We start from the raw sequence: 21,911 nt of genomic DNA, 5'->3' as shown, positions 1-21,911 counted from the left end.
GGAGTGACAGGGAGGTACGATGGCCCCTGGCAGGCCTTGTGAAGCCCACGGGCGTCTGAACCTGCTCGCCCGGCCTGGGGATGCTGCGGCCACGAGCGAGGCGGGTGAGGAAAGGCGGTCGCGGCCCCAAGATGGCGGCGGGGGGGGGGCAGAGATGACCCGACGGGCGGCGGGAAGCCTCTGGGGGCACCTTCACAGCTTCCTCCGCAGCGCAGTGAACCCAGCAGGGGCCAAGGCGCTCGGTGCCCGCCCTTCCCCTGCCGAGGGCAGGCGCTGCGCGCCCCTCCGCACCGCTGCGCTCCTCCCGCTATGAACAGCGCACCCCGCTGCTGGGGGTGGGGGCAACCTACGCCTCCCCTCCCCCCCGCGCCTCGGCGAGGGAGTCGCGGGGCGGGGCTAAGCGCGGAGGCCCCGCCCCCTCGGGGTCGGGCCGGATCGACGCGGCTCTTCCGTAAACACCGCCCGGCCCCGCCTCTCGCCTCCCCGCCCCCCTCCCCCGGCAGGGCCCACTCAGCCAGGGTGGGGGGAGTGGGATAAACGTCTTGCCCTGTAAAGTCATCTTTCTCCTTGCTTAGTGCTTGGCTCCGGACAAAATGAGGACGAGTGGATGATTTGTGGGTGGGTAGGGAAAGGTTAACTCAGGTCTTCCGGGATAGCTCGCTGCTGGCCTGCAGCAAAGTGCTAAGCACCCCTCTGCCCCCGGCGGGAGATGGACGCGCCCAAGGAAGCTACTAATAGTGCGGGCCGAGTATATAACTCGGGGGGGGGGGGGGGGGGGGGGGTTTAAAGCCCCGGCGAGCGCTGCTGAGCAGGGTGAGCCGCTGCCGTCGCCGCGGTGAGTGGCCGGGGGGAGCTAGGGCAGAGCAGGGTAGGGCCGGGCCGGGCCAGGCTGCGCTGTCTTGCAGCGGGGCGCCCGGGCGATGAGCTGCGGGGTGAGGGCTGGGGGGCCGCTAGCCTGCCGGGCGGGGTGGGGGGGGCGGCTGCGCTGGGCAGCGCCCCACTGCTCTGCCCGCGCCCCGCTCCGAAGCGGCCCCGGGCACCCGATGGGTCTTGCAGCCCCCGGGTCCGCAGCTCGGCCCGTACGCACAGAGCTGCCTCTTTCCGTCCCTTGGTCCCCGCTGTCCGCCGAGGCGATCCGCCTCGACGAGCAGCCGCGGCTGCCGTCCTTGCGGCCCCCGCTCCGGCCGCGCAAGGGCACCCCGGCGGCGCGTCCCCGGAAGGGCCAGGGCGCCCTGCGGCCCCCTCCCTTCGTCCCCTCCCGGGTCTGTCCTTGGAAACGCTGTTTGTTTTGGTCGGCGAGTGCCAAACTCCTGCCTTTGGTAACTCAAAAAACATAGGGCTGGGGGAGGAGATACGAGGCTAAACAGATGGAGGAAGAGGAGGAGCCCGCGGCGCTTCACCCTCCCCCCTCCCGGGAGGCAGGCCGAGCGGGGGGGAGGAGAGGGTGCGGGGAGGCAACATGGCGGGGGGGGGGGGGGGGGGGAGCAGCGCAACATGGTGGGGGGGGGACACCCGGACACTTTGCCCCTCGGCCCGGCCCTGAGGAGAGCGCGTTACATCAGTGCCGAAGTGGCTGCCCGCAGCCAAGCGTCTGGAAAACACAGGCTTCTCGCGCTCTTCTTTCTTTCTTTCTTTTTTTCCTTCCCCTTCTTAAGCCTTCAGCAAGGGAGAAAGGGGGAAGCCTCACAGCTAGAAAGCTAAAGGAGAAAACTGTCTGTTAGAGGCTGTCAAAATCGGGAAGGGAAGGAGGGAGGGCTGAGAAAATTCAGTACCTCTCTTAACAAAGGCTCTTTTTTTCTCCTGCTGCGCTGTGGGACCGCAGAGCGAGTGCTGACAACGGTGGAGTCTGTGAAAGGGAAACTCTAGCCCAAAGGAGATTCGGTAGATGCCAGCTGGAAGATAGTGAGGGTATAAGCCCAGTGGAATAAACAAAATCAAGTTCACAGTGGTAAAACAAGACCGAGCGCTTAGAAAGGGCGTGCAGAAGACAGTCTCACTTGCACAAAGCGGGGCTGTGGAAAAACTTGAAGATATCTGAGGAGAAATAAAACCTTCTGCTTTCTCTTTCCAGGTGCTCTGTAAAATAACTATTAACAGAAACATTTAGGTGTAAAAGTGTGTGGAAGGGAGGTGTTGTGGGCCGGGTAATCCCAAATGGGTAAAAAGGGGATTGCTGAATGTGCCTGGAAGATGATCTAAAACTGACCTGATACTCTGATCCAGTTGCTTCTCAGTGAATGTTCAGGTTGGGTGAAGTACTGGCTAAGTAAAGCAGGATGCCTTCAGAAAACTGCAATGTTCTGCTCCATTGCAGGTTTAGTAAAAGGCATAATCTGAAATAATGTCTAAACAGCAGCAGAATCCATGATAACTTATTTTTTCCCTGTTAAACTAACCAATAGCTTGGTTATGAGGGAGTAAATAGACTGATGCTTTGGGCATTTTAAAGTTATTTTAGCTTTGTCTCACATCTAGGATTTATCCTCAAAATACTGCAAAATGGAACTGATTTAAGAAAAAAAGGGGGGGGGCAAAAAAAAAAAAAAGCATATGACTGACTGAATTCCACTGCCAAACTATCAAACCTAAAATAAAAGTAAGTGTTACTTGTTTTTTCTTACAGAAAAGTAAAGCAGGCTGTAATCAGAGTCTGACACTTTAATAGAATTGGTAGGATATTAAGTTGTTTATTAAAACATTAGCCTAATATATAATTCCTAATGAACAAATTACAAATAAGAAGGTAGTACTGTCTAGTCAAGATGGTGAGTTCTGGAAAACTAAGACTTTTCTGAAATAATTTTTAATTGGAAACTATATTAATCTGAATTTAAAATTACACATGAACTTTGCCTTTCATGACTTCTGAGGAGCTCTAAGCTGTCTACAAAAGTATAAAGAAAAGAAGCTTTTCCAGTGTGTGCTATTAAAAAAAAAGAACTAAATAATTCCGTCCTCTATTGTTATAACTGATTAGAAAAGCCTTCTTCAGTTTGCGGTTTTCTTTGATATACTCAATGAATGCTTTTCCTTTGTGCTTTTTAGCTGTTGGGCAGCATATTAAAAATACTAGATTGCATATCCAGATTCTGCGTGTGCATTTCACTTGTGTTTCCTTTGATGTGCTTGCTGCCTTCTATAGCTATCAAACTTGTAATTTAGCAGTAATGCACTGAATCTGCAGAATATATCCATTTTCTCCCTCACCATTTCCCTTGGGAAATCCATTTATTCTGGCAAAGACTTAGATTTTTTTTTTTTTTCAGTATGCTATCTCAGGTTGCCTTGCTGGAACTTCTTAATGAAATGAAGTCTTCTGAAGCACTGTACTAGTAAAACTTTATGAACAGGCATGGCCTCAAAATAGCTTATGGGTCTCTCTGAAATGCAAGTATTTGTTGCTGAAAGATGCTTTGCTAGGCGTAGTATGCAACAACTTACTGTGTATGGAAGTTTGTTTAATTTCCATCCTACTCATTTGGTCATTTTGACCACCCAGGTTATGGAGGAATATGGATGACATTGCTGACTTTCTTCCACAGCTTATTGCATTTTTTTTTTTGCCAGGGGCACCTTGCAAATCTGAATCTTTTAGTCTGTTTTCAGGATTAACATACTGACAGTTCAGAAGAAATGTTTTTGAAGTGATGTAGAAACTGTGAGGATAGGTTTTTAAACCATGGGTTGATATGCTGCTAGTGGGTTACCTCCCACCCACCCACCCACCCAACATGGACCACACAAGGCTAACATTTTACAGGCTAGTTATATGTATATGGGCTTTATATGTGATTAAAGCCTGGAAATTGACTGTAGATCCTGAAACAATAGATGCAAATATATAATGTTTTGCAGTCTCTGTAGGGTTGCTATCTTTAGGTGAATGGTTCCACATAAGAAACCTGGAACACGTGTAAAGTTAGGTTACTTATTACAATTAATTTTTAATCAGCTCTAGTTTTGACATCTGTACAACAGAGACCTTAGTGGAAGAAATGGTTTTAGTCTCTTGTATAACATGAGCTAGTGACTAATTTGTAATTGTAACTTGGACAATTATGATTTCCAAGTCAAAAATGTCTCAAAGTCTTTTGGTTTTCCAGGATCACTTGCAGTTTGCTGTCTTGTCCAGACAACATCACTTAATAACTAGATCTCATTTTTTTCTTAGAAACTATAAAATTGCTTTTGTAATAGAACAGGTATGATATTAAATATCACAACTAAACTCATAAGTCTTTAACCTATGACCTGTTATACTCTTCTCAAAAATTTCATGACTTCTTCAGTAAGTAATTAAACCAACAGCAGTGTTCTTGCTGATATATATAATTCTTTCCACAGAAAAGTCTAAAACACTGCAGAAATAACACACTCAAATGCATGTTCTTTTCTGTTGTGAGGGGCTGAGAAATAAAGACTTAACAAATGTTAATGACCTCAATTATCAGAGGAGTATTCCTCAGTTTAATACTTCATCAAGTTACAAAGGCAGATCAAGAATGAGTTGGTACCCCAAAAAATCAAGTGCTCTACGTTGTGGCTAGCTGCCTCACAACCAACTACACAAAAACCTTCCTCACCAAACCTTTTTCTTCATGTAGGTACCCACAGAGGTCATCCTTTGGTTGCTAAAAGTGTTTTTTTTAGCAAGTTTGACAGAGTTGCAGTGTACAGTGTTCTTTGCTTTCTGAAGTTGGTGCTATTTAATTATAAATGAAGTCATCTTGCTTAGTATCTAACTTAAGCTTGAAGGTGGAAGACTTGTTGGCTTCCTGTTTGAGAAGACCTAATGATGTTGGTGACTGTCTGTTCATAAACTCTACTACAGGATATTTCATGACCATAATGGAAGATGGACAGCTAGCTTTGGTATCTGGGGCAAATTCCTTTGGGAGTAATTATGATCGTTGACTTCCGGTTTCCAATTTTAATGATTAAAGGATTTTTCATTTCCTGTCTTACAACTATTGTTCATGGGTATCAGTACTATGCAGCTGTCCAAAGTCTCTGCAGTTGCTGGTTACTGCCTGGGAAGCAGTTTCTTTGTAGAGACAAGTACTGTGAAGCATGACACTTCTTGATGTTGTCATGTAGCCTAAATGAAATGTTAGAAGCTTTAGACTTAGTATTGTCTGTCTGTGATTTCCTTTTTTTTTTTTTTTTTTTAAAAAAAAGAAAACAAACTCACCTCTAGGAAGAGTATTTCTGGGTCTGTGCCATTGTTAATATAATTCTGTGACCTGCTGCTTTAGGTGGGTCTTTGAATTTCTGACAGTATGTATCTAGAAGTCTGCAATGTTATGAATTATTTGCCCCTTCTCCTGTTCTCCCACAGCAACTTCTATGTTTGCTTCAGAATTCCTGCTCTCACTGCGCTTTGTGGAAGGAAGCTAATTTCAAAGACATCACTTGCTGGTAAAATAAAAAATCAAGTTATTTTAACACTAGATAGGGAATAGTAACATTATGGGGAATGCATTTATGGAGTCTGACCACAAGGAGCTTTAGGGATTATGATGGGCAGCCTTTTACTTTTGAGATAGGACTAATTTACAAACTGATTATGCTGGAGATACTAAGGTAGGACAGAAGCCCAGATATAAAACTCTTGCAGAGGTATAGCTTTTAATAGCTACATGATTCTGTACATGACAACTCAGATTCTTTCTGTAACAACTTTTTAAGAAAGGTAATAACTTGTTCCTTTTTTACCATGTAATGGTCAACATCTGACTTTGAAAAACAAAAAAAATCAAGAAAGCGCTGGTTTTGTATTTGTCTCTCCAGGTTTTGGGTTGCTCTACCAGCTGAAGTGAATCAGAATGCCTCTCAATGATGACCAGAGCAGTGATTCAGATTCTTCACGTTTCTCTGAAAGCACGGCCTCTTCTAGTGACTCTGAGTATTCAAGACAGAGCTTTAACAGTGATTCTTCAAGCAAGCCCAATTCCCCAGCCTGTAAGCCTATTTTGCCCTTACCTACATTGTGCCCTTACCTACATGGGGGCTAAGTCATCCTATTTGTCTTTACTGTCATGGGTAGAACTTGGGGTTCTGAATCTGTGTTTGAGAGAGTATTGGGAGAAAGGCATAGCTTTTTCTTTACTATGAGCAGGCATCTTCTTGTGTGTGGACCACCACCAGCAGCTGTATCCGTGGGATCTGCTTGTGTGCCCTTTTAATTCTGCAAGTGTGAGGAGAAAGTGTGCCACAGTGGACATTCTGGTCTTCTGCTAGTCTTGACAGTGGTACTGACCCTTTGCACATAAAACTGCATTAAGCTGGTTGAGAGCTTTTTCTCCCAACCAAAGAGAAGGCTTTTCTTCCTTTTGCTTTACACATTTCAAAATAAACCTGTGATTTTTAGTTTTGTGATATATTACATTTAAGCAAACTTCATAGAAGTTAACCTATCTTTTTTAAAATATATATTAGGACTAAGCAGAAAATACCTTGCATAAGAAAGGTATTTTGAATAAATAATGATGATAAATAATATATTGGTTCAAATGTGTTCTAATTTTCATGTCTTTAAACATTCTCAGAGCATGTATGGTTCTCCTTGCTTTTGAGGTGTTTTTTGTGGTCTGTTTCTTTAAAGTCAAGTCTTGTATTAAAGCAAGCTTGTTAGTGGAGCTGCAAGCTAGTGTTTGCTCCCTGTTCTTCTGTCATTACCAGCCTTCAAAAGCATAAATCCAAATTAAATGACAGAACTTTGGATTTAAAAATCTTGAACTTACTCATGCTTTCAAATGTATTTTAGACTTTCTATTATACCCTTAATGCATATTTATGAAAAAGGAGTATAATCTATGAGACATCTATTAGGGAACATAAGTGTGTTCTCAGAAGTCAGTAACTTCTGAATCCTCTCTACTGACAGTTAAATCACAATGTAGCCATTATCATGTGCTCAGGATTATAATGTGCATCTGGTCTCTCTTACTGCCAATGCTTTAAGTATGTTGGGTTTTACATAACAGTCAATAGACAATCTGAGAAACAGAAGTTCCTGTTTTAAAAGAAGAAGATACCTTAGATATGATACAGAAATGAGAGGAAGACTACACTTCAAAATGTAATATGGTTTATTGTCTCCCTTTCCCACCCCTCCTTCTCTTCTTCCCACCCTCTCCCTCACCCCAACCTGGATGAGCTTAGAGTTCATGGAGTTAGTGAATGAAGAAGATATAAAGACCAGGTAATCTTAAATTGCTTCTTGTAAATGGCTAGAGGTCACTTAGCAAGAAGTAAAACATCTTGACTTGTTAGTTGAAGTTGGGCTGCTAAACTTTAATGTTTTCAATTGTGCTTATCTGCTATAGTCTTTTGACTTGAATTCATCTTGTTTGTCCCTGCAGCAAGTCCTCCCAAGGTGGTTACATTTGACGAACTGATGGCAGCTGCGAGAAATCTGACAAATTTGACTCTAGCTCATGAAATTGCTGTAAATGCAAACTTTTGCATAAAACATCAAGACCCTCCACAGAACAGGTAAGAGCCTGAATTTTGCAAAAAGGAAAACAGGTTGTGTAGAGAGATGAGAAATGAGGAGCAGATAACAGAAAGCATCTTAGAAGGTTGCAGATTGTGTACCACAACTGCAGGAGTCACAGTCCAAGCTATTTTCCTTGGAATGTGTTGCAGTCTAGTCGAGTTGATGTAGCGTCTTGGAGCGTATGATGCTCTGTCTTAATTGTGATGTGGAAGATGAAAGGAATGTAATGTGAAGTCTCATTGTGAAGACTAAGTGTGTCAGTCTTCTGTGCGGCTCTGAGTCCTGTGGAAAAGGTGAAATGGTGGGCTTCTATGTAGTTGCTCATTAGCTCACTAGTCCAGTTACGAAAAGAACATATAGCTCATTATGAACACAGTTCTAAACTACCTCAGAAAAGATGCAGCAATACCTGGAGATCTAGAGAAAGTGAGAAGTAGGAAATGAAAATGTTCTTGCTTGAGTGTTCAGCATCTTTTAATCTTAAAATGGAATCTGAGTTTTTCATTTGAGGAAAACTTGCAGAAAGACCTAAGTCCCGTAACTGATAATTCATTATATGACAGAGAATGGTTTTGAGGAAACTTAGCACATAATGCACCAGGTTAGGAAAAACAGTACAAAGTTGATAAGAAAAAGGCGAGGTAAATTCTCTTTACCTACCTCTGTCAGCACCGCTTTCCACAATAAGTGTTTTAGGAGATTTCTTGGCACAGGTCATGGTCTGGGATCGGGTGGTCTACAGTCCAAATAGATATGGTTGTAGATGATGTTAGTTAGCCGTGTGATGTGTGTTTCCCAATAAGCCACTAGGCTAATCTAAAACAGATTTCAACACTTTTATTTTTTTTAAATATCTGTTGGGAATCTATTTTGTTTTCTAATGCCAGCTGATTTATTCCATAGCTTTGCAGGCACAGTGAAGCAAATTCTACATAAGGCATTTTGGGATTGTTTGGAATCAGAACTGAATGAAGATCCTCCAGAGTATGAACATGCTATCAAGCTCTTTGGAGAAATTAAGGAGGTAAAGGGTTTTCTTGATTGTTTGCTTGTTTTTGCATATTCCTTCCCATCCTCCCCCCCCTCCAAATTGTTTTGGCAGTTTAGGTTTGAGGGTCTTGTACTGCACTGAAGGTCTGTTTACTCAAAAGCAAGAACTTGAAGGTGCTTTGACTATAAGATGAAACAATGTTTATTCAGAACTATAATAGGCCTATTTCTATGTTAACTACAAATATGATGCACAGATGCAGACAGCTGCATGTGCAAATAGCTGAGTGGACACAGCATTGCAGGGTTGTCAGTTGCAGGTCGGTTCTTTTCTAAGCTGCACATCTCTATTAACCTCTGTTCAGCAATGCGCTATAGTTCAGAGCATGAACAAGAGTAGAAACTTGCCTAAATACATTCCTTGCTTATGGTCATCACGCAAGGGAATGTACAAACCCTCAGTCTCTGCACAATGTTAAGTCATTTAAATTTTTAAATCTGTAAATGTTTGTTTTACAGGGAGGTCTCCCAGTTTTTGAAAGAGTCCAATTGACATGCTTTCTGATTTACAGATTTTGAACACTTTTGCAGAATTGTACTGTGACCATTTCAACAGCTTTTTCTCCCCTGCTACCTTAGATAATTTTTAGTCTTAACATAACTCATTAGTCAGCTAAATATGCTGGACATGCTATTAGTAAAATTTTATTTCAGTAGAGTTGCTAAATGTTTAAGGATTTACAGTTATTGTTTCTTTTTCCTGCTTTAGATTCTTCTTTCCTTTCTGACTCCTGGAGCAAACAGGATTCAGAATCAAATCTGTGAAGTTCTAGATACAGATCTTATAAGACAGCAGGCAGAGCATAATGCTGTTGATATTCATGGACTAGCAAACTATATCATCAACACTATGGGAAAGCTGTGTGCTCCAGTAAGAGATAATGACATAAAACAGTTAAAAGCAACTGACAATATCGTAGAATTATTGAGGTTGGTATTTGGGATTTTTCTCCCATTTCTCTCTTTTTTTTTTTTTTTTTTTTTTTTTTTTTTTTTTTTTTTTTTTTTTTAATTTTTATGTGCAAAACAATCTTACTCTGAACGAGAGCATGCCTAGGCAGTGAGAGGGGAATTGCTAATAGCAAGTAGTGGCAGTACCTGCTTTCAAACTAAAGGATTATTATTATTATTATTATTAGATTGAGAGAACCATTGAGAGGGAGGGGCTATGATGCACATAGTGACTGACATATTACGTGTACCTTCCTTCTAATGAAACAGCCAGATTGAAAGCTACCAATTCTGAATGGTTAAGCCACTGAATAGTGCAGGGGATGAGGGGGAAGCCTTCTGATAGCAGTCTGGTGTGTTTGAGATTGTTGTTTCAGTCTTACTCATCCTTACAAAATGTAAAGGGTACATTCTTATTGATCCTTCTTGAACTATTTATTGCATGCTTCCCCTGGGAGGCCAGGCTCTAGACTTGTAGCTTCATTAATGAAGATCTTATTACTGGAAGTTGAGTAATGCGCTTGCTTAAAGTGCAGAAACTAGCTCATGTCTCCTTGGACATATTGTTATACTAGAGCAGTAATGACCATTACTCTCATAATGTTTTTATTGCAATTTGGATTATATACCAGGACCAAAAGAATTGGGTCAGAAGGATTGTTTCTCTTGGCACAGTTAAAGTGGCAAAAAAGTTAGAAATTTGTTAATCTAGACTGAAATATACCAACTGATACAACTGGATTTCTATTACTGGCTTGTAGTGTTTAATTATACAACATTTGTCCTTTTCTCTGTAACTTATACTAAGATTACATGCAGTACTTTTGAGAATATTTAAAGGAGTTAAGTAGATAATATTACATCTTTTGGCTTGTGCACTGAAGTACTAATATTACTCCTTCCAGAACTGGAGTTACAGTGCTTAATGTAGGTATATCATGCATGTGCCATTTAAGATGAACAGGGACTATCCTAACTGTCAGATTTTTTAAAAAAAATCTTTTTTTTTTTTTAAGACAAATATTCCGTGTTCTGGATCTAATGAAAATGGATATGGCTAACTATACAATTCAAAACCTTAGGCCGTATCTTCGGCGCAATTTGGTGGACTATGAAAGAACAAAGTTCCAGGAAATCCTTGAAGAAACACCAAGTAGGTATTGTGTGAAATATTTCACTTAAAAAGATGTCTTTAAATAGCCAGACTTGAAAGAAAAAAAGTTAAGTCTGTCAATTGCAGTTAATTTAGAGGGGGAAAATTCCATCTCTTTGAGAGATCTAAAGAAAGTAGGATTTCTTTCAGCAAGCAAGTTACCAACAGTCAGTTGCATGACTTGCTATTAGGTATGTTTATCTGTAATCTGGGTTACTTTCTGACAAACTTCTGCTAAATTGGTTGGTGTGTGGAAAACAAACACAATGATTCTTTCTGTCTGGAGGAGGAAGCTTCACATGCTGAAAGATAAAACTCTTATCTCTTTTGTACCTAGCAAGTCTGTTAGTTGCAAGCAAACATGGGAAAAAAAACAGTGTGCCTGAAAGTAAGAAGAGACAAGATTTTTTTTTTTTTATTTTTTAAATAAAGCAAAATGTACACTTTAAGGAAAAGGTATTTGGAATAATGCAAAGTCAACTTGAATCCACTGTTGCAGGGTTTATATACTATAGCTAGCTGTCCTTAAGAAAACATATTTTGAAAGGAAAAGAAAAAATAAACTTGAATCTGGAGCCGGGGTTTCTAAAATGTAATTACAGAGCCTCTGATGGCAGCCTACAGTGTTTGTATAAGCAAAAGAATTCTTTATTAACAACAAACACACACTGTTAATGTTCAGAGAGACCACTCAGCAGGTAGGGTATAGGACTGAAAAGAGGGGAAGTGAGGGGACAAGAAGAATGCTTTGGGAACATACATGGACTCTACTGAGACTTCTACCTCAAAATGTTGGCTTAAATCTAACACTTGGTTAGGTTCATACAGGCCATCTGGAAGATTCAGCTGATCAATGCAGATGGTTAGTGAAAAAAGTGGGGAAGAGAATAGGCTTTTGTGAAAACTCTGCAGCCTGCTATGTTTGTTTAGGCTTCAGAAGTTCTATTGTCATGTCTGTGTATATGTAACTTTTCTGAAGCTACTGCTTACTTTGATAAAAGAGTACAATAATCTGTGCTGATTTGCAATGCTTAGGTGCTCTGGATCTCACAACGGAATGGATAAAAGAATCAATAGAAGATGAATTGTCTTGTATTTCTGATGAATCTTCATCATCCCCTGGTGCTGATAGTAGTTCTAAACCAAATCTTAGTCCTACGCTGGTGCTAAACAATGGCTACTTGAAACTGTTACAGTGGGACTATCACAAAACAATTCCAGAGGTAAGTGTATTCCAGTATTTTCAAATTTTTAACTATATGAAAATACTGGTATAGTAATAATCCTGCTAGTAATGATAATAGAGGAAATAGAATTCTCCTTTCTCTTTTTCTTGACATCTGAGTAATTTGGAAATAATATACTCTAGCCTTGTTTTCTGAAGTGTTAGTAATAGGCAAGTCAACAACTAGAAATGTTTAAATACTATTTTTCTGTATATCCAGTCATAGCTCACCACTCTACCTAAAAGTAGTCTTCTGGCAATAATCAAAGGCTAGGGCTTGTACTGACAGCACTTGGCTCTATGCATCTCTCTGAGAGAACAGACTATAGCATTTTGTTATCCTAACAGCAGCAGGAATATGTGGGATCATGCTGAAAGAATAACTTGTGCTTTATAACAGAGTTGATTTTAAAAACTTGAAGCCCTCTGAATTAGGTATTTACCCTTTCTCAGTGCGTGTAAACTGAGATGCCCAGATTCACAGAGCATGTAAACTAGCTGCTTGAAGAATCACTATTCAGTTCTCCTTCCAACACCTGAACACTGACCTCTGCAACTTTCAGGGGAGCCAATTTTGAAATTGGATCAGTCAGGGCTACAGGTAGCATGTGCGGAGTGGGAGTCTGAGCTATATCTAGCCTGGCAGAGAATTTGTGAACTACATGAGAATGTTCTTCCTGCCCTGGATCAGTAGAAGTAGAAGAAGCCACCTTTCTTACCTGCATCCCAGAGTTTTGAGTATGAGCTAGACGCAAGTATTCTCTTGTGGATCTAGCTTGTCGTAGTACGAATTACTATCAATGAGCTGAAGGCTAATGCCTCTGTTTCTCAGTGAAATGTTTTGCTTAAGATGAACTCTTATCTTAAAAACAAAATAAAAAAACTCCAGCTATATCTTACTGTGGAAGTTATTTACAATGTTGGTCTGAGTAATACAGGCTCTTTGCCTGTAGCAGGCTAGAGATCATTCAGACCTCTCTGGCATTTGAACTAGTGGCTGTCATACAAAGTTGCTCATCACTGCCCACGTGCTTCAGGTTATGACACTTTCCAAAAGATAGTTTCATCCAGAAGAATTTGTGTAACAAATCACTGCAATGTCCTCTGGATCCCCTGAGCATTCAGCATCTTGCACTGAATTGAGGTCCACAGATGGCTGTGAGAAAAAGTGTGCTCAGTTTTTTGCACTGGAGGTAATGCCTTTTCTCCCCACCACAGAAACACCTCTAGTACTTGCATGTAATACTACTTTCTGCAATACTACATGTTCAAGGTGCTTCAGCTGCTGCCTCTTCTGACTTAGCACGTTTGTGATTTAAAATGACTAATGCATTATGAAAGTCTCCTCTCTGTCCTTATCCCTGCCTTTCTCCCTCTATATTTCTAAACTGATATTATTGTTTCAATTCTAGACTCTAATAACAGATGAAGTTCGTCTTCAGGAGTTGAGAGAAAAGCTAAATCAATTAAAAATCATAGCTTGTGTGTGTCTCATAACAAACAATACGGTGGGTGCAGCAATTGTCAATGTGCCAGAGTTTGCTGACCAACTGAAAAGGATCTCTTTTCCTCTTCTTGAAGGCATGAACAAGAAGTAAGGCCTTATTTATCACTTTTTTTTCCCTCTCCCCCTTCCCCCAGGAGCTGAGATAACAAGTGCATCTGAAAATGTAAGAAGCAGTTAAAGTGTCATAGCTTGTACCTGATAATGATAGAATGATGATGAATCATAATAATCTGTATTCACTACCATACATCCACAGCATGCATTAAGTACATGTTTTCAAAGTTATTTTGATTGAACTTTTAATCTTGACACTATAACTTTCTGAATTTGGAGGATAGCACTAACATTTATTAGTTTTTCTTCTCCAATAAAGGAGAGACAGTGGCAATACATTCACAAAGCTGTCTTGCAAGTTGCTTCAAACTTGTTCTAGAGGTAGTTTACGCTATTCAGTTGCTGATGCTTCTGCTGTCACTCACACTATGAGCAAGCCTGCTGCTGTCTGCTAGTCTCCCTGCAGAGCGGGAAACTTACTTTCCCTATGATATGCTATGAATTCAGCCCAGGAAAATACTTAAGTAAATGATCAAAGTGAACTGGTGCTATTTGCAGCATATTAAAGTGGCTTTCTCATTTGCATCCCAGTTAGCATCCTTATTTTATGTTGCAGATGGAGATTTGTCCTGTATCTATGGAAGTATGTAAAACTGCAAAAGCAAATGATAAACTTTCTAAACTTTTTCATTGCAAGGAGCAGCTTCAAAATAGCAATGGGAAAGGAGAGGAATGAGTTTAAAACAACTTGTAAACTATGCCACAGGAGCTGCAAAAGCTAATTCATTTCTTTTTTTTTTTTTTTTTTTTTTTTTCTTCCAGAACTTTTGATTTGAAGGAGGCTCTGAATGCTATCAGTCTCCAGATCTGCAGCCATGTAAACATGTCTCTCTCTGAAAGAGGCTTCCCCACTCTTAATACAGAAGTGCAGGATAACTTAATGGGTCAAATTGCTAGTATTGTTGAGGAGAACAATCCTGTCAGTTCCTTAATTGGTTAGTAAAAGAACATATAATTGTCTTACTGTATGAATCCATATAGAAATTGTTAGGTTAACCTAAGGCTTACTTCAAGTTTAATCTGCTATCTCATTATTTTTAAAAAGTACTTTTGCACTACAGTAAAATATTGGATCAAGTAAAAGTGAGTAAAGAAATGTTGTTTACCCATGGATTGTGTTCTTGTTATTGCACAGCATAGTTAGTCACAGCTAGAAATAATTTAAAGTGTCCTTACAAACAAACCTAGAAGTGCTAGGATTTGGGAGAATTTAGAAACTGATGAGTGATACTTGGTCTCCCTTCTGTCAACTCTACTTTTAAACTTGCTTTTTTTTTCTGTAGGTAACTCCTTCATGTTAGGTCATGTAATTTTGTTTCAATAGGCTTGTGCTGCCCCTACCTTGCGGGAGCCAACTCTTAATGTAAGAAGTTTTCAGTATTGCTTCTCACTGCAGTGAGGGCATAAGAGTATTTGTCTATGTTGTTGGCTGTCTTGCTGTGCTGATGTGCCAGGTGCCTGTAAAGCAAGTGTGGCTTCATCTTGGATTTACTTCTGTTCTGAACGTACTTTATATTCCGTTTCAGACAAACGAATCCAGTTATTCATGAAAAGCTTGCTCGCTCTTCCGAGTTCTCAGAAATGTATGCCTGCTGTGCCAGGAGGCCTTTCTGTGATTCAGACAGAGATGGAATTCTTTGGATCTCAGTATGCAAACATCGTAAACTTTAATAAACAAGTGTATGGACCATTCTATGCAAACATACTTAGGAAACTACTTTTTTCTGAAGCACCAAGGGAGAAAGCAGAAACAGAAGCACCTGCCAATTGAAAAATGCGACCTATTTCTGTACCCTGTTCTTCTCCCTTCAGTCTTTATTATAGAGACACTGCGATCTGATTTCCCTACTACAAATAGCCCACTCCAGTGACTATTAATGAGGGAAACAGATCTTGTAAAATGTATGCAGATAAAGTTTCTGAAGACCACTGGAAAGAAATTAATTTTTATTATATATTTTAATAGACTAAATCTGCTTAATGGATTGTATCACTTGCAATAACTAGCAAAATATTGACTTCCAAGGCAAGCATTTATAATGACTTGCAGTGGGGAAGAGCTGGCAAAGTACTTACTATTTTGCCACCCTTAAAACATAATCAGTTTTAAAAAACTTAAATATATTTGCATATACTGATGGCAATTATGATGTGACAGAATAATTCTAGATAAAATTTATTATGCTTATATTTTCTAGGATAACACCTAATAAAACAATTCTCTTTTCAAAAAAGATTTTGAAGCAAAAAATGTAATGTAGCTTTTGTAACCAAGAATAAGTTCATATTTGGCCAAGTTCTAGTACTCCTGCAACTACTGGAACCAGAACTTAGCCTATGTTACATTAAAGAATGCCAGTATTAAAGCTGTTTTGAATACAGCAGTTATAAAAGAAGAGTTCACTGTTTAAATTAGGAACTATTCAGAGCTTGTCAATTGTAATTGAGGGATTAATGGTGAACTCTAAAGGGGTGGGGAAAAAAATCATGGAAAAAAATAAATGTCTGTATGTAATGTCTGTAAGCCTTTTATCCAGTGGAGATCATACAGATCTCAGAAGTCTAATCTACTCTAATATGTTATATGCTGATCCTTGATCTTAACTGGGTATTAAGTATTTCTGAGTTAGGGCTTTCAGACCTTTGTTCTCACAAGCACTTAACTTTGAGAGTAATATTGCCAAGCATTACAGAGCAATTTACCTTTCTATAGTCTGTTGGATGAGAGCATAAACTTTTCCAAGGGTATTTTGGTACTCCTGGTTCTGAAAACAAGAATCCAAATTGTTAATTTTTCTTGAAAGTCTAAGCACTGTAAGTGATGAGGTTGACTTTTCACTGGACCTCTGTGGGAAATACTTCAGCATTCCCCAAACTCCTTTGGGATAGGCCCCAATACTTAGTTCCCATTTAAGACGACAAGAATTTTGCATATAGAAAACATCTGAAATTGAGAAGTATATGTAAACTTTCAAATGTTTACTTCCATGCTATACTTTGCATTGGGAATAGATAGTGCTGGAATACTCTAGTTTAGATGTGTTCTTGTCTATGAAATTGAATCATAATTTACTTGAAAATTATCTTTTAATATATTATCATACAATGGTCCTTTTAAAATGTCAAATGTATAAAGTCATGTGGTACAAGTTAAATAGCTTGTTTTTAATATTTTATATTACAGTCTATTTTTATTAAGAAACAAATATTTACCCATAAAAGCTTAATGTGCCACACAGATTATGTATATATGCATTTACTGTGTCTATCATAAAGGTCTAAAGAAAAAAAAAAACTGGGCATTATTAGCACTGTGGTTTTGTAGTCCCTTTTTACAGAATTATGTACCCTTTTTATTAAGGGAAATGACTTCTTGTCAGTTGTTGCTCAGAATGTCCAAGGCCTTTGGCCACATGTACGTGGTATGAAAAACTTTCTTCAAAATATGTTGCTACCAAAAAAAAGCTCTAGTGCACTTGTGTTCTATCCCTTGTAAGAAATGAAATATTGCACAAAATAAAGATGAATATATACTTTAAGGGGACCTGTTTTTCTTGAAGCCTGAAAAAATCTGAGAAAGGAACTCCTAGAATATACTGAATGTTCCACTAAGTAGAACAGGTTTGCTCATATGAATATGAAGTTTTGGTAAGTAATTCAACATCATCAAGAGAAGAATGCATTTCAAAAGCAATTAAGAGGAACTAAATTGTAATGATTTGCTACATCTTTGGAAATGGCTAAAGTATTTTGAGCCTTGGGCTAAAGGAAGCTTTTATGAACATTAGAAGAATACTTTATTTATCTCATAACACCTTATATGCGTTCTAGTGTAAAATGAGTTTGACTATTGGCTTTTAATGTAAATTGTCATACTAGTTTTTACTAGAAAATACTTGGAATGAAGATTTGTTGTTGGGTTTTATTTGGTAATTAAGGCTACTTGCAAAGGGCATTTGATACCATGGCCAATATTTCCAGTGACTGTTTAATGTATCTTAATTTTTATTTAATGTTTCAAACAGACATTGTGTCTGTTTAATGTCTTGTGTTGCATGCTGTTTACACTAACATGGCTGAAATGCACGTGCCTCAAATTTGAAACTGTCTTTGATAAACAAAATGCTATTTTGTAGCAGCTTTCTTTGAAATACAAATACATGTGAGGTTTTGTATGCGTTAGATTTTGTTTGTGATACAATTGTGATAAACTCATTTATGCAAGGTGTTTCTTAAATCTAATGGATGTTAAATGCCATAAATGACTGCACAAATGTTGTTGTGTTTTTTTTCTTTCTCCTGTAACTCCTTGGTTGTGGCGGGAGTGTAGAATAGTAGCTTTAAGCCCATTGCACAAATGATGTTTTGAACAGTCTCTTGCTTAAATCTGATTCCTTGTAAGAAGACAACTTATATTTCATCACAGGTATGCTGTTGGCCATGATAAAATAGATCAGACTCTTTAGACTGGAAAAGATTTGAAAATCAAAGAATCACAGGATGGTGGAGGTTGGAAGGGATCTCTGGAGATCATCTAGTCCACCCTCCACACAAACATGGTCACCTACAGCACATTGGACAGGATCATGTCCAGGCAGGTTTTGAATATCTCCAGAGAAGGAGACTCCACAACCTCTCTGGGCAACCTCTTCCAGGGTTCTTGTCACTCTCACAGGAAAGAAGTTTTCCCTCATATTCAGCTGGAACTTCCTGTGCTTCAGCTTTTTTAAAAAAGGAAAAGGAGTATGACGGGTATACAAAATGATGAGAGGCAATAAAGAAAGTGAAGAGCAAATAGCTGCTATCTTTGGATGCACAAACATCAGAAAGGTGGTAGATTTAAAACAAATAGAAAATGTAATTTCACAGCTATTTTTATATACCCCGTGGAACACCCTGCGCAAACTCTGGGACTATTACAACTTACTTTAACAATCAAGGGATTAGACAAAGAAAAAAGTTCCATCCATGATTCCTAATTAGAATGGATCAAACTTCTGAGTATTTTACCACCATTGCTCCTCTCCCTACTAGATGTGTTAACTCTGTAAGTTTTGCACAGAATATATCATCACTGCAGAACGTAATTCTACTTTTCAGCTTTTTTGTAGCCAAGTCTTTAAGTCATTACTGGCCCCTTGTGTGTTTTTTTTGTTTGTTTATTTTTTAATTGCTAGGTGGTAATCTCAGGGTGCATATACAACTTCCTAGCACCAAGCTCTAGAGGTGAGGGTGGAAGAGATTACCCATTTGGAGGAGTAGAGGATGGTACAATTTTGCATCAAATGAAAAAAAAAATCTAGGAGTTTGGAGAAAGGCCAAATACTTTAAATAAATAAGCTTAATGAAGCAAACTCAATACAGTAGAACATTTATTCATGTAATTGCTAACCTTTATGGGATGCTTAAACCTTTAGTAAGATTCCAAAAGGATTTAGAAACTTCTGTAGGTAATGAGTGTTCAAGCTAATGGTAGTGATAATGCAAAGGGGGGATGGGTCAGACAAATCCGAGGCGATCATTTGTCTGCAAGAGCAGCTTTAGTAAAATTAACTGTTCTTATGGTGATAGTTCAGTCTCTGACTTTCAACAGTGTAATAACTCCGTTTAGACTATTGTCAAATTCAGAAAGACCCAACTTCTCTGTGACTGGGCATAAATGTTTTCAGGGTGTTTTGGCTCTTAGGGAAAACCCCTCAGATGTCAAGGCAGCAGTGCTCAGCCTTTTGGACTTTAGAAGCCACATGGCCCTGTCCCCTGGCAGCTGATAGCTGCATATTGCTGCTCTTCTCCTAGCATCAAAGAGAATAACTGTGTACAACCCAGTCAGTCCTGAAGTGCCAAGTGTACTGTGTGTGTCTGGATCCAATGTGCTGTGGAAATGCACATCTGATCTGATGCTTTTTGATATTTGTTTAGTGTCCGTAAAATAATGACTGCTATTCAGCTGTATCTGTTTTTGTTAACTGATTCAGGTTTTTGACTTTTTGTAGTTCCGGATTTTTAACCCATGTGTGAACCATTTAAGAGTTACCCCTATGACAAGGACATAGTGCTGAATTGCAAATTTGTAAAGCAAGAAAAATTTGCTTTTAATTAGCTTTTTTTTGAGGGGGTCAATTATGCAATAGGAACAAACATTTTGGAGTAAGCTCATCTTTGAAAGCTCGTGCTGTGTAAAGGAGCTCTTAGGTTTTCTGTCACTAAAGAAAACATTCTAAGTTTGTATATAACACAAAAGGGGGGCAGAGACCTTATTTTTCTAAACCAAGTGCCTATTGCAGTTAGTAAAGAAGCAACTCCTTATCTTCTGACTCCCAGTTTACTGTTTTTTTTTCATTATGGAAGAAAACATGATCTCTGGTCGCGTACTAACCACAGCTAACTGATCTGAGAGCAAGGCAGCAGGTCATTAGACTGAAAGAGTACGTTCCCTAACCAGCTGCTTGGTGAGTATAGTTAGTTAGATGGAAGACCTTACAGAATTTTGTACAGTTGCAACATTTTTAATGACACCTCTCTAGGATGACCTATTAATTTTAGACTGGACAATGAATAGAACATGAACCAGCAACCGGTCCAAACTGTTACTCTTCTCGTGCTTAAATGGAAGCTGAGCCTTCACTTCCAGGATGAGTGGAGCCCAAACAAATCACAGTGAGCTTTATTCACCTAGAATCTAAAATTGATCTGAGTTTAAAAAAAAAAAAAAAAAAAAAAAAAGGAAAGAAAAGAAAAAGAAAACCAAAAAAGACCCCCAAAACTCAAAACTCCAAAGCTTTCACCTTCTGCTTTTAAAAGGTACTTGTGTCAAATGAGTGGGAGAGTAGCTATCCTATACCTTCTCCTATTTTGCAGCAAAGTATTTCATATGGCTGCTGAAATTCCTTATCCAGGAAATTACAGGCCAGTCAGCCTTACCTCCATCCCTGGAAAGGTGATGGAACAGCTCATCCTGGATGTCATCTCCAATTATATGGAGCAAAAGAAGGCGATCAGGAGCAGTCAACATGGAATTACCAAGGGGAAATCATGCTTAAACAATCTGATAGCCTTCTAGGATGGAATGACTGGCTGGGTAGATGAGGGGAGAGCAGTGCATGTTGTGTACCTTGACTTCAGCAGGGCTTTTGAGGCTGTTTCCCATAACATCCTTCTAGGCAAGCTCAGCAAGTGTGGGCTAGATGTGTAGACAGTGAGGTTGACTGAGAACTGGCTAAAAGGCAGAGCTCAGAGGGTCGTCATCAGTAGTGCAGAGAATAGTTGGAGGCCTGCGGTTAGTGGTGTCCCCCAGGGCTCAGTATTGGGTCCAGTCTTGTTCAACTTCTTCATCAATGACCTGGATGAAGGGACAACCTGGACGAAGGGACAGAGTACCTCCTCAGCAAGTTTGCTGATGATGCAAACTGGCAGGAGTGGCTGATACAGCAGAGGGCTGTGCTGCCGTTCAGAGAGACCTGGGCAGGCTGGAGAGAGGAGGAACCTCTTCCAGGGAGGAAACTCATGAAGTTCAACAAGGGCAAGTGCAGGGTCCTGCACCTAGGGAGGAATAGTCCCATGTCCCAGTACAGGCTGGAGGCTGACCTGCTGGAGAGCAGCTCTGCAGAGAAGGACCTGGGAGTTAGGGAGAGTGTTGCCAGCAGGTCGAGAGAGGTGATCCTGCCCCTCTACTCAGCCCTGGTGAGGCCTCATCTTGAGTACTGTGTCCAGTTCTGGGCTCCCTAGTACAAGAGAGACATGGAGCTACTGGAGAGAGTCCAATATAGGGCTATGAACATGATCAGAGGGCTGGAGCATCTGCCCTATGAGGAATGGCTGCAAGAGCTGGGCCTCTTGCCTGGAGAAGACTGAGAGGGGATCTTATCAATGTCTACAAACACCTTAAGGGAGGGTATCAAGAGGATGGGGCTGGACTCTTTTCAGCAGTGCCAAGCAACAGGACTAGAGGCGATGGGCACAAACTGAAACACAGGAAGTTCCAGCTGAATATGAGGGAAAACTTCTTTCCCATGAGGTTGTCAGAGCACTGGACCTGGTTGCCCAGAGACGTTGTGGAGTCTCCTTCTCTGGAGATATTCAAAACCTGCCTGGATGCAATCCTGTCCAATGTCCTATAGAGCTGGGGAGTTGGACTAGATATCTCCAGAGGTCCCTTCCAACCTCAACCATCGTGTGATTCTGTGAAATGCAACTCCTGAACACACTCCAGTTTTTGAATTAACTATAGATTTTCAGTTCCCCTCACGGGTCACTTTAAAACCGTTGATTAAAAGCCGGAGCTGGGGTCCGCGAGGCCCAGGTTCTGTTTCTGGCTTTGCCTTGCATTTCTTTCGCCATCTTCGGGAAGAGCACCGCGGCCCGTGCGGAAAGCCCGGCCGCGACATGTCGCTGGCGGCCGCCCTGCCCCGGC

At 40.4% G+C, this 21,911-nt stretch overlaps 1 protein-coding gene across 7 annotated transcripts; it reads left to right on the top strand.

Annotated features, from left to right (window-relative positions):
* The first annotated feature begins 781 nt into the window (after positions 1–781).
* TCP11L2 (t-complex 11 like 2) lies at positions 782–17,775 on the top strand. 7 transcript variants are annotated; one of them, XM_062589145.1, is made up of 12 exons: positions 797–835; positions 1,823–2,071; positions 5,339–5,418; positions 5,791–5,961; positions 7,365–7,497; positions 8,405–8,525; positions 9,261–9,481; positions 10,519–10,655; positions 11,691–11,878; positions 13,293–13,474; positions 14,264–14,436; positions 15,028–17,775. In XM_062589145.1, exons 4-12 carry the CDS (start codon positions 5,826–5,828, stop codon positions 15,270–15,272), a joined length of 1,536 nt encoding a protein of 511 aa, XP_062445129.1. In that variant the 5' UTR covers positions 797–835; positions 1,823–2,071; positions 5,339–5,418; positions 5,791–5,825; the 3' UTR covers positions 15,273–17,775. The 7 variants fall into 7 exon arrangements, with proteins under 7 accessions (XP_062445139.1, XP_062445129.1, XP_062445147.1 ...); XM_062589155.1 differs by lacking the exon at positions 1,823–2,071 and having other exon boundaries at positions 782–835; XM_062589171.1 differs by lacking the exon at positions 797–835 and having other exon boundaries at positions 1,615–2,071; positions 10,585–10,655.
* Positions 17,776–21,911: the final 4,136 nt, after the last annotated feature.

This window comes from Rhea pennata, chromosome 1 (assembly GCF_028389875.1).
Source record: "Rhea pennata isolate bPtePen1 chromosome 1, bPtePen1.pri, whole genome shotgun sequence".
Lineage (NCBI taxonomy): Eukaryota > Metazoa > Chordata > Aves > Rheiformes > Rheidae > Rhea > Rhea pennata.
Note: the sequence above shows the minus strand (reverse complement) of the source record. Positions and strands in the feature narration are given on the sequence as shown.

Coding starts and splice junctions, on each gene's coding strand:
- TCP11L2 (XM_062589155.1), top strand. CDS start 5,826: ATGCCTCTCAATGATGACCAGAGCAGTGATTCAGATTCTTCACGTTTC. Junction 9,482..10,518: donor AATATCGTAGAATTATTGAG/GTTGGTATTTGG, acceptor TTTTTTTTTAAG/ACAAATATTCCGTGTTCTGG. Junction 13,475..14,263: donor CTTGAAGGCATGAACAAGAA/GTAAGGCCTTAT, acceptor TTTTTCTTCCAG/AACTTTTGATTTGAAGGAGG.